Source organism: Culex pipiens, chromosome 2 (assembly GCF_016801865.2).
Source record: "Culex pipiens pallens isolate TS chromosome 2, TS_CPP_V2, whole genome shotgun sequence".
Classification (NCBI taxonomy): domain Eukaryota; kingdom Metazoa; phylum Arthropoda; class Insecta; order Diptera; family Culicidae; genus Culex; species Culex pipiens.
This window is the reverse complement of record NC_068938.1, coordinates 165,480,378-165,492,569: the sequence shown is the minus strand read 5'-3', so window position 1 is coordinate 165,492,569 and position 12,192 is coordinate 165,480,378. Positions and strand designations below refer to the sequence as shown.

General features: G+C 37.0%; 3 protein-coding genes across 4 annotated transcripts in view; 1 reads left to right on the top strand and 2 right to left on the bottom strand.

The window, feature by feature from the left end:
- LOC120428143 (uncharacterized) overlaps window positions 1-12,192 on the bottom strand; it is a 53,736-nt gene that overhangs the window by 34,649 nt on the left and 6,895 nt on the right. The window lies entirely within an intron of this gene.
- LOC120428147 (CLIP domain-containing serine protease B4-like) lies at window positions 4,788-6,815 on the top strand. 2 transcript variants are annotated; one of them, XM_052707142.1, is made up of 4 exons: window positions 4,788-5,605; window positions 5,667-5,920; window positions 5,992-6,284; window positions 6,346-6,815. In XM_052707142.1, exons 1-4 carry the CDS (start codon window positions 5,372-5,374, stop codon window positions 6,645-6,647), a joined length of 1,083 nt encoding a protein of 360 aa, XP_052563102.1. In that variant the 5' UTR covers window positions 4,788-5,371; the 3' UTR covers window positions 6,648-6,815. The 2 variants fall into 2 exon arrangements, with proteins under 2 accessions (XP_052563102.1, XP_039449065.1); XM_039593131.2 differs by having other exon boundaries at window positions 5,162-5,605; window positions 5,989-6,284.
- On the bottom strand, window positions 6,670-12,090 carry LOC120428145 (ankyrin repeat and LEM domain-containing protein 1). Its single transcript, XM_039593129.2, has 2 exons — window positions 10,541-12,090; window positions 6,670-7,519 (listed from the first exon to the last, which is right to left on the bottom strand). Exons 1-2 carry the CDS (start codon window positions 11,949-11,951, stop codon window positions 6,753-6,755), a joined length of 2,178 nt encoding a protein of 725 aa, XP_039449063.1. The 5' UTR covers window positions 11,952-12,090; the 3' UTR covers window positions 6,670-6,752.

Genomic DNA, 12,192 nt, shown 5'->3' with positions numbered 1-12,192 from the left:
TCAGAACCTGTCAGTTCATAAATGGTTCCGCTTTGCTTTGATAGGGCTCATACCAAGAATATCTGAGCGTACCTCTGCAACCATTTGTCCGAGCAACAGTTCAAAAATGGGTTATCCGTAACCTCCGTGGACACTACTTAAAAAAATTCAGGTCTGTTTCTTGAGCAGGGATTTTCTAATCGAGTCAGTGTCTTCGGAAAAGTTATAAATTATAACTTTTCGGAAATAATATAAATTAATGAGAAAAAAATCCTTATATTTTATTTGACTTGTTATTACTCAAAGGTGAATTTCTTAAGGGATTACAATCCATTTAAGGGAGCGTTCTTCTATTACGTAACGCAGTTGGAAGGAAGGGGGGTCGATGTCCGTGTTACGCTCCATACAAAAAAATGAAATTTAAAGGAAATCTTGCGTTACGTAACAAAAGAACGCACCCTAAATAGTAGTTTATGCAACAAGTTGCAAAAAGAGGATAATTTCAGCACGAGTCGTACATTTATCCAACGAGGTTCACCGAGTTGGATAAATACGAAGAGTGCTGAAAAAATCAAGTTTTGCAACGAGTTCCATACAACATTTTTTGCAATTCCGTCGTGAAACTACTTACTTTTCCTGTCATTCTTGAACGACGAAATAGCCTACTTTTCTGTACCAAAAATAACAGAATCGAATAGCAACACTTTTCAAAATAAATGCTGAAAAGTTCTACTTTTCAGCACTCAAATGGGTGCTGAAAAGTTGAACTTTTCAGCACTTGTTTCGAAAAGTAACACTTTTCAACATGTTTTTGATTTAAACGATTTATTGACAAAATACATGAAAATTTGACATAAAATTTCACTCAGTGTGTGTTTTTTGGAATTGCAAAAAATGTTGTATGGAACTCGTTGCAAAACTTGATTTTTTCAGCACTCTTCGTATTTATCCAACTCGGTGAACCTCGTTGGATAAATGTACGACTCGTGCTGAAAAAATCCTCTTTTTGCAACTTGTTGCATTAACTACTATTTTGCAATTCCAAAAAACACACACTGAGTGAAATTTTATGTCAAATTTTCATGTATTTTGTCAATAAATCGTTTAAATCAAAAAAATGTTGAAAAGTGTTACTTTTCGAAACAAGTGCTGAAAAGTTCAACTTTTCAGCACCCGTTTGAGTGCTGAAAAGTAGAACTTTTCAGCATTTATTTTGAAAAGTGTTGCTATTCGATTCTGTTATTTTTGGTACAGAAAAGTAGGCTATTTCGTCGTTCAAGAATGACAGGAAAAGTAAATAGTTTCACGACGGAATTGCAAAAAGATGGTTTTCAATCGGTTCTGAAAGTTGCATGAAGATATTTCATTATCAAACTGAGTAAGAGACGATTTAAATTTAAAATTTTCCATGCGCAAAGCGAAGAAAGCGCACTGTTAAACTTTGTGAGCAGGCCCGTAGCCAGGAGGGTGGGCTTCGAGCTGAAGCCCCCCACCCCCCGAAATTTTTGGAAGACATATGGGAGAGAGGGAAGAAAAAGAAAAGAAAAAGAAAATTTCTTCTTCCAACCCCCCCTCCCCCCGAACCAAAATTCTGGCTACACTCCTGTTTGCGAGCGTTCTTCTCGAATAACCGAGTTGATTTACGGGTGCCACGATATCTTGAGATGGGATGGGCCAAATTGATTGAAATTTGGAGTGAAGACACAAAAGACATATCCCGTGTGCATGAGAAAGCCAAATTTTTAAATGTTGCTTCTTAAAAAATACGAAAAATCAAAAATTGACGATTTCTATATGAAAAATATTTTCATCATGAACTTTTTGGAATAAAAAATTGCTATTAGTTGAAATTGTCCTGAAAACAGACTGAAAAAAAGTTTAGGAGTGTGCTCATAACAACCTCTAACTTTTTTGCCGACTTACATGAATGTAACCCCTCAATAGATTTTTTTAAAATTTCAAATTGTTATGATTTGTTGAATTCGTTTGGGACCAAATAAATGTGGTACCTAAGATATGTATTGAAAAAATGATTTTTAGAGCAAAAAAATTTAAAACATTGTCAAAATATTTTTATAGTTTAATTAAATTTGCAATTGAAAATGAACTTACTTATATTCATAATAAAGTGCAGTTCGACAAATGTTATTTTTTTTTTCCAATATTAAAATATTTTTTCAAGAATAAGTTTCCCTTCACAAAAATAATATATGAGCAATTCTCTACGAATTCGGTATTTTTTCTTAAATTTTAATTTTTGTGTTTTTTTAATCCGACTGAAACTTTTTTGGTGCTTTCGGTATGCCCAAAGAAGCCATTTTGCATCATTAGTTTGTCCATATAATTTTCCATACAAATTTGGCAGCTGGCCATACAAAAATGATGCATGAAATTCAAAAATCTGTATCTTTTGAAGGAATTTTTTGATCGATTTGGTGTCTTCGGCAAAGTTGTAGGTAAGGATATGGACTACACTGAAAAAAAAATGATGCACGGTAAAAAAATTTTTGGTGATTTTTTTATTCAACTTTTTGTCACTAAAACTTGATTTGCAAAAAAAACACTATTTTTTTTTTTTTTTTTTTTTTTGATATGTTTTAGAGGACATCAATTGCCAACTTTTCAGAAATTTCCAGGTTGTGTAAAAAATCTTTGAGCGAGTTATGAATTTTTGAATCAATACTGATTTTTTCAAAAAATCAAAAAATTGATCGCAAAAATTTTTCTACTTCATTTTTCGATGTAAAATCAAATTTGCAATCAAAAGTACTCTAGTGAAATTTTGATAAAGTGCACCGTTTTCAAGTTAAATCCATTTTAAGGTGACTTTTTTGAAAAAAAAAAACGTCGCAGTTTTTTAATTTTTTAAATAAGTGCACATGTTTGCCCACTTTTGAAAAAAATATTTTTGAAAAGCTGAGAAAATTCTCTATATTTTGCATTTTTGAACTTTGTTGATACGACCCTTAGTTGCTGAGATATTGCCATGCAAAGGTTTAAAACAGGAAAATTGATGTTTTCTAAGTCCCACCCAAACAACACACCATTTTCCAATGTCGATATCTCAGCAACTAATGGTCCGATTTTCAATGTTAAAATATGAAACAGTCGTGAAATTTTCCGATCTCTTCGAAAAAAATATTTTCAAAATTTTTAAACCGAGACTAACATTTTAAAAGGGCGTAATATTGAATGTTGGCAATTGATATCCTCTAAAACATATCAAAAAATAAAAAAATTAAAAATAGTGTTTTTTTGCAAATCAAGTTTTAGTGACAAAAAGTTAAATAAAAAATCACCAAAACTTTTTTACCGTGCATCATTTTTTTTCAGTGTAGTCCATCTACAACTACAACTTTGCCGAAGACACCAAATCGATCAAAAAATTCCTTCAAAAGATACAGATTTTTGAATTTTCATACATCATTTTTGTATGGGGACCATCCATAAACCACGTGGACACTTTAGGGGGGGGGGGGGGGGGGGTATGGCGATTGTCCACGATCCATACAAAAAAGATTTTTTTTGTATGGACAATTGTCCACGAAGGGGGGGGGGGAAACAGATTCCCAAAAAAATGTCCACGTGGTTTATGGATGGTCCCATGGCCAGCTGCCAAATTTGTATGGAAAATTATATGGACAAACTAATGATGCAAAATGCCTTCTTTGGGCATACCGAAGGCACCAAAAAAGTTTCAGTCGGATTAAAAAAAAATCGAATGACCGATATCTGAGAGAATTGCTCATATTCGAAAAGCTGAAAAAATCCTGCAATTTGACTTTTTCAACTTAATTGACAGGACAACTGGCTAGTATATCATTTGTTAGACTTTCAATATCAAAAGATGAAACTTCTGTGAGATTTTCTGCTCTTTTCAACAAAAATATTTTCAAAATGTTCAAATCAAGTACAGTCCAGACTCGATTATCCGAAGGTTTGTATGGGACTTCGGATAATCGAATCACGAACAAAAAAAAATGTTTTCGTATTTTTGAGTTCTACGACCCCATATTAGTCAAATTTGAGTTGTTGATTGCCTATTAAAAAATAAAATGCATTTTTTCAATATTGCATCACCGCCATTTTGGCTACCATCTTGGATTTAAAAATTCTAAATCATTTTAGCGTAGTTTAGGGGTCATACCTAAGCTCGACAATCAAAAATTAGACAACGAAAAAAAAATAATTGATTCGATTATCCGAAGTTTCGATTATCCGAAGTGATTTTTTTCCGAGGCCTTCGGATAATCGAGTCTGGACTGTATGACCTTTGAAAATGTACAAAGTAAATGTTTTTCTCCCTTAATAAAAAAAACAAGTGCTATTTTTAGTAAGTTTTTTTTTTTACTTTAAAGAGCTTAAAAATGTTCGATTCCCGCCTTATCCACTGAGCTTCTATCGGATGGTGAAGTAAAACGTCGGTCCCGGTTTCTCCTGTCTCGTCAGAGGCGCTGGAGCAGAAATCCCACGTTAGAGGAAGGCCATGCCCCGGGGGGCGTAGTGCCAATAGTTTCGTTTTAGCTTAAAAATGTTCTATTTTTAACATTAAAATCGAACCAATATTTTCAGAGATATCCTGAGTTTAAAAATTAGGGCTTATTTAGTGACACTAAGAAAATCTCATTATACGTAATAATAAAAAATCAAAAAGAAAAAGTCCGGATTTTTTTTCCGTGTACCTATTTTTTCTGAAAAGTACTATCTTAACAATAAATTTTATTTTTTTTACGGATAAACATTTTTTAGTTTCACAATTATATTGAGATTGAAAAGTTCAATTTGGCGTGAAACATTCGAGCAATTCTCTATCAAAACCGGAAATGGATTTTATTTGCATTTTTTTTATTTGGCTCAAACTACAAGTCTGCATACAATTTTGGCAGCTGTCCATACAAAAATGGTACGTAAATATTCAAACAGCTGTAGCTTTTGAGGGAATTTGCTGATCAATTTGGTGTCTTCGGCAAAGTTGTAGTTATTGTTGAGAACTAAAAAAAAAGGTACACGAAAAAAAATTAAACTAATATTTTAAAGTAAGGAAAGCACAATATTTTTGGAGCTTAGAAGAAAATACATTTATAGAACCACTGCCCTAAAATGTGATAAAAATATTCAAATATATCAGAGCATAGACGTCAATTACAACTTTGATACGGTTTGGATTTTCCAAACTATTATCAATTACTCCAATGAGTAACTGCTGGATCGCCTTAGCATTCGTCTAACGTGCACCGCAAACAAATTCTAACTAGAACCTCCATGATTCATGCAAATTAAGTAAGAACTCAAGCTTCGCTTCGCAGCGTCTACAACAGTTCAATTTGGACGACTGAACAAAACAGTCGCAATCACTAAACCGGTCTGATAATAGGCGGAAAAAAAGTAAGTGATGCTGTTCAAACTGCTCGCAACCACCGTCGCCCTGATGGCGTCCATTCCTCACGGATTGACGCAAAGCTTGAACGAACCGTGCACCAACCCCTACGGCCAACCCGGCCGCTGCGTATTCCTTCGGGAGTGCCAACCGCTGCTGGACATCTACCGGCGAGACAACGTTTCGTACGACGAGAGTGAGTTCTTCTACGGCAGTCGCTGCTCCGGGCAGTTCGAGGGGAAACCGCTGGTGAGTTCCATTTCTCGACGTGTGATGCAAGTTCTAGAGAATGTCTTCCTTCTCACTATAGCTGTGCTGCTTCCCGGCACCGGCAAACTCCTCCGCCAGCCTGCCGCGAGCCCCGTCCGACTGTGGGCTGGCCCCGCCGGAACGGATCGTCGGCGGCCACGAAACCACCCTCGGTGAGTTCCCCTGGATGGCGCTGCTAATGTACCGCGACCCGAGCCGCGAGCTTCAGCTGAGTTGTGCCGCCACGCTGATCAACTCGCGGTACCTCGTCACGGCCGCCCACTGCATCAAGCAGGTCCCGGCCGAATTGACGCTGTAAGTGTGTTGTGGTTGACTGGGAGTTGTGGGCATGTTTGATGTGTTTTTTGGTGTGTCCTCGACAGCAGTGGAGTTCGTCTTGGAGAGCATGACATCGCCAACAAAGAGGAACGAGACTGCGACCAGCAAGGCTGTGCGGATGTTCCGGTGGAGGTCGGCATTGAGAAGGTGATCGTGCACGAGCAGTACAACGTGACGGAGCGCGGTCAGTACAACGATATCGCGCTGATCCGGCTGGTTCGGGACGTGGGCTTCTCGGACTACATCGATCCGGTTTGTTTGCCCGTTGAGGACAGCGTGCGGAAGATGGACCATACGGGGCTGAAGGCCGTCGCGGCCGGATGGGGCTACACGGAAACAGGTTGGTAGAAGTGCGAGTTGTAGATTCGTGGCTGGTGTTTCAAGAAATTTTCAAAATTCAGATCAACGAAGCAACGTCAAGCTGAAAGTAACTCTGGACGTGGTCGATCACAAGAGGTGCGTCGACGTGTACAGATCGTCGCGAGTAGTGCTGCGCGACACCCAGCTGTGTGCCGGCGGACAGGAGGGCAAGGACACATGCCGGGGTGATTCCGGCGGCCCGCTGATGCGTTCCGTGGACGGGAATTACTACCTGATTGGGGTCATCAGCTGGGGAGCGGCCCAGTGCGGAACCAAGGGCATCCCGGCGCTCTACACGAACGTGGCCATGTTTGTCGACTGGATCGAGAACCACTTGGAGTAAACTGATTGAAAGTCAAAAACGCTTACTGTAAAATGTCATATTATTTTTTCGTATAAAAACTTATAAATTTAAACGAGGCAAGTACTGGAGGATCACATTTTAGTCTCATATTAAATCACTTGGCAGCAGCTGCGACTCGCCCTCCGCCAGGAAGATCTGCATCGCCTTGTACAGCAGCAAAATCCCCAGCTGTTTCCGCTGCTTCATCGGCCACGATTGCGTCTTCCCGTAATAATCGCCCCGCTTCAGGTTGGTCAGATTCTGCATCCCGAGCGCGTCGATGATCGCGGCCTCCCGCGTGTACGCCTCGGCCGGCATGATGTTGTGGAACACGTGCAAACAACTCACGCCCCGCCCCGCCCTCCAAACATCAATAATCCGGTTCAGCTTCTCGCTGTCCGCCATCTGCTTCCGGTTCAAGATCTTCGACGCCCGGCAAACCCGCTCGATGCGCTCCTCACTCTGGAAGATGATCTGCTCGTCCTCGACCTGCAGCGGGGCGTGCTCGTCCGGCGCCCGCAACTGCCCCTCCCCACCACTCCCGCAAGACTTCTGCTGGTACAACTTCATCGCATCGTACAGGTGGCTGTACGGCCGACTGCTCTTCCCCTTCCCAACGTAAAATATCGACTGCAGAAACCGCTTCCACAACTCCGTCTGCCCCAGCACCTTCTGCTGGGCCGGCAAGTTCTCCGAAATCCGCGGGTCAATCAACAAATAAATGAAGCTCTTCTTCAGGTGGCCCTCGCGCCACGTTTTGTCCGTGCCGTTGACGAACTCGGCGCACATCTCCTCCTCCAGCGGGCCGTGCTCCGGGATGCGGGAGAAGATTTGCGCGCATCGCAGCGTGGCCAGCAGCTCGACGGAGTACTCTGCGTGGAGAAGGGATTGTTTAGACGGGGAGAGCGAGGAAAAATAGTAGTGACGGATCGCCCAAAGCATGGTGAGTGCAACCTACTTGGATGTGTGGGGGAGGGAGGTGCGGTGTACGACAGTTGCCAAAATCTAGTACAGAATTCTTTAAAAAATCTAAAATTCTAAAATTCTAAAATTCTAAAATTTTAAAATTCTAAAATTCTAAAATTCTAAAATTCTAAAATTCTAAAATTCTAAAATTCTAAAATTCTAAAATTCTAAAATTCTAAAATTCTAAAATTCTAAAATTCTTAAAATTCTAAAATTCTAAAATTCTAAAATTCTAAAATTCTAAAATTCTAAAATTCTAAAATTCTAAAATTCTAAAATTCTAAAATTCTAAAATTCTAAAATTCTTAAAATTCTAAAATTCTAAAATTCTAAAATTCTAAAATTCTAAAATTCTAAAATTCTAAAATTCTAAAATTCTAAAATTCTAAAATTCTAAAATTCTAAACTTCTAAAATTCTAAAATTCTAAAATTCTAAAATTCTAAAATTCTAAAATTCTAAAATTCTAAAATTCTAAAATTCTAAAATTCTAAAATTCTAAAATTCTAAAATTCTAAAATTCTAAAATTCTAAAATTCTAAAATTCTAAAATTCTAAAATTCTAAAATTCTAAAATTCTAAAATTCTAAATTTCTAAAATTCTAAAATTCTAAAATTCTAAAATTCTAAAATTCTAAAATTCTAAAATTCTAAAATTCTAAAATTCTAAAATTCTAAAATTCTAAAATTCTAAAATTCTAAAATTCTAAAATTCTAAAATTCTAAAATTCTAAAATTCTAAAATTCTAAAATTTTGTGATTATTTTTTTTTTAAATTATAAATTCCAAAAAAAAATCTTTTCAAAATTTTAGAAATTTAAAAATTTATACTTTTTTAAAATTCTTTATTTTAAAAATTCAAAAATAAAAAACCAAAATTCAAACTTTTAAAAATTAAAATTACAAAATTTAACGTGATGACATCTAAATTTTAAAAAATTTACTTGAAAACCTAAAAAATTCAAAAAAAAATGCTTAAAAAATTAAAAAACATCAAAATTTAGAAGATATTTTTTTTTTAATTCTAAAAGAATCAAAAATTCAAATGGAAAAAGTTTAAATTTAAAATTTCAGAAAAGAAAAAAATCAAAAAATTTCAAAAACTTTAAATTTTAAAAAACAAAGAATTCTTAACTTTAATTAAAATTTTAAAATCAAAAATTGTAAAATTTCCAATCCAAAACTCAAAATTCAAAAAAATTAGCAATTCAAACTGTTTAACTGTTAAATTCTTTTTTTGAAGATTCTAAAATTAAAAAAAAAAAACAAAATTCAAACTTTAAAAAAATGTCACATCTCAAAAATTGTAAAATTCAAAACTTAAAAATTCTGAAATTCAGAATTTCAAAAATTCAAAAAATCCAAAAAAATCCATTGAAAACTTCAAAAGTTCTAAAAAATAGCATTATTTTTTATTCTAAATTATAAAAATAAAATTTAAAAATACAGAAAATAAAAAATTCAAAGGATTTAAAATTCTAAATAAAAAAAAACAAATTGAAAAAAGTTCAAATTAAAACATTTAAAAATTCAGAAAATAAAAAAACTTCAAAAACTCAGAAATATAAAAATTTATGTTTATGTTTAATTAAAATTCTAAAATCAAAAATTGTAAAATTTAAAAATTTAAAACTCAAAAATTAAAAATTTAAACTGTTTTAAGATTCAAATTTTAAAAAATCTTAAATAAAAAAAACTAAAATTCAAGCTTTTAAAAAAATTTCATCTCAAAAATAGTAAAATTCAGAAGTTAAAAGATTCAAGAAATTTAACTTCAAAAGTTAAAAAATTTACAATTCAACCTTTTTAAAATTCCAAAATTAAAAAAAAATCAAAAGTTCTTTTAAAAGTTAAATAATTCAAAATTCAAGAATTTAAAAATTCAAAAATTATAAACTATGATAATTAAACAAAATAAATACTCCCAAATTCAAATCTTTCGAAAATTCAAATTTATAACAACTAAAATTCTAAATTCAAAAACTGCAAAATAAAAAAAATTACAGCTCAAAACAAAAATCAAACTTAAAAAAATTCCAAATTTAAAAAGTACTAAAATTAAAAAAAAACTAAAATTCAATCTTTTAAAAATTTTACATCTCAGAAATTGTTAAGTTCTAAGCTTTAAGAAAAATGTATTTTCAAAAGCCTACTCGGTCCTAACCAGGTCCCAGTACAAATATTTTAAAATTTAAAAAAAAATTAAAGTTAAAAGAAAATAACAATTCAAAAATTCAGAAATTAAAAATTTAGCTTCTTTTATACAAAAAATTAAAAATTGATCAAACATTTTAAAAATTAAAATAAAATCAAAATATCTTTAAAAAATTAAAAAAAATCAAATTCAAGAATTCAAAGTTTTAAAATTCAAGAATTTAAAATTTTAAAATTTTAAAAAAATATTAACTTTAAAAACTCAGAAATATAAAAATTAATTAAATTAAGAATATTATTCCTGGATTTTTAAATTTTTCTATTTCTGAATTTTGATGTCATTTCGCTTGTTATCGTTGAAGTTTATGGGAAAAATCGGAATAATGTATGGGGAAAAACAAAAAACTCAAAATTCCGCCAAAAAGTGGCGTTAAATGTATAGAATCGTTGTTAAGTGTGAGGTTATTATGTTAAATTTTACGACAAACAACATTGACAAACATCGCAAAACGATACTATGTTTGAATAATAAAACACGATTTGAACAACCTCGAACACATTTTTATTGACTTTTGTAGTTTAAATAAAGTTGATATTTTATTTATATTTTTCATATAAAAAAGGCTCAAGTAGCCATGCATTAGATATGGTAAAAAGCAATTCTAAATTTCTGAATAAAATTTGTGATTATTTAATAATCACAACTTGCCAAGATTCCACCCTCTGTCGTACACTCCCCTTCCCCACAAGGCAAATCCCCCTCAAAATACTCACGCGGTTGCCGCCTGTCCCGGGCCTGCGCCAGCGCCCGCTCCGGGTCGCGCTTGTACTTGACCAGCTTCTTCAGGTACAGCTTCTTGGTGTGCTTCGTGATGGGCCCAGGCGGCTCGCCAAAGTTGGTCAGCTCGGCCCGCAACACGTCCGTATCGTAGTCCAGCGGGGGCAGCGTGAGGGCCGTCGACTGGCTCGAGATCGAGGGGTTGCGGGGGCGAGTTGTGGTGGTGGTGGGTTCAGCTGGTACTTGGGGGGCGTGGAATTTCTTCTCCAGGAAGACGAGCCCGGCTTCGTCGTCCGTGTGGATGTACTCTTCGGTGAGTTGTACTATTGCGTTGGGGGTTGTGGGTTTTGGTGAGGGAACGGGGGAGGGTAGTAGGGCCAGGGCGAACTCGTTCGTCCGGAGACTGTCCTCGGCGGGTTGGGCGTGCTCGTGGGCGGTTTGGTACGAGGCGTCGAGCGTTGTGTGGAGTTCGATTATTTGGGAGTCTTGCTCTTGGATGCTGTTTTCCGAGAAGCCGGACAGAATCCGCTCGATGTCTTCGAGGTTCGTGCTGAGCTTGTTGCGGTCACGCAGGGCAGCGATCTTGTCGCGCCAGCACTCGATGTACGAGGACCGTCGACGTCCGTTGGCCATGCTCCGGCTGAACTGGGTGAGGTTACGTTCGGTTAGCTCAAACAGGTTCTGCTTGGCCATCACGATTTCGTCGTCTTCGACGGGGGGTGAGTCTTGAACGTCGTTTAGGATGGCACTTTTCGGTGTCCTCTTCCGGTGGGTTATGTTAATGTAATACGGCGAAGTGGCGTCAAAGTTGTAGTGGACCTTGTTCGGCGTAAGCTTGTTCTCGTCCAACGCTTGAACCGTCAAGCTGTTCTTCGTGGGAGTGCCACCACCACCAACCCACAAATATCCACCCAAGCACTTGACGAAACCACCCTCCGGCGTGGACAACTCCTTCCGCAGAATCTGCTGCCGCTTCTTCTCAAACTTCCGCTCAAACACGAACCGCTGCATGATCTGCACCACCTCGAAGAATCCTCCCTGAATCGCGTACTCCACCGGCCGGTTATTCTCGTCGTCCCTTACATCCAAATCCCCTCCCCCAGCCAGCAGAATCTCCACCAACCGCGCCCGTCCCAAATTGGCCGCAATGTGCAGCGGCGTAATGCCCTCCTCCTCCGACCGCAAGTTCGCATCCCCGCCGTAATCCAGCATCAGCTGGGTGGCTCGTTCCGCCAGCAGCAGGTTCTCCGCTCCCACCACCAGATGAATCGGCGCCACGTTCTTCTCCAGGATGACCGTGTTCGGGTTGGCCCCGTACGTCTCCAGCAGCACCCGCAGCGATTCCAAACTTTCGTCCTCCAGCGCATCCAGCAGGCACAGCGCCAAATAGTTGGCCGAGCGGGACATCCTCAAATGGTCACTTTTAACTTATTCTATCACAGGCAACTTTAACGGTCACATTCCTCGCGGAAGATTGAACCACACTCCACGAAACGCGAAATAAACAATCAAAATAAAAAAGATGGAACGACGCGTCGGACCTCCCCAAAACTCAAAGACACGCACACACACACACGCAAATAGGTACAAACATTTTGATTGTTTGCCGAATTTTGAGAGAGAGAGCGAGTTTGACAGTTATGTTTCA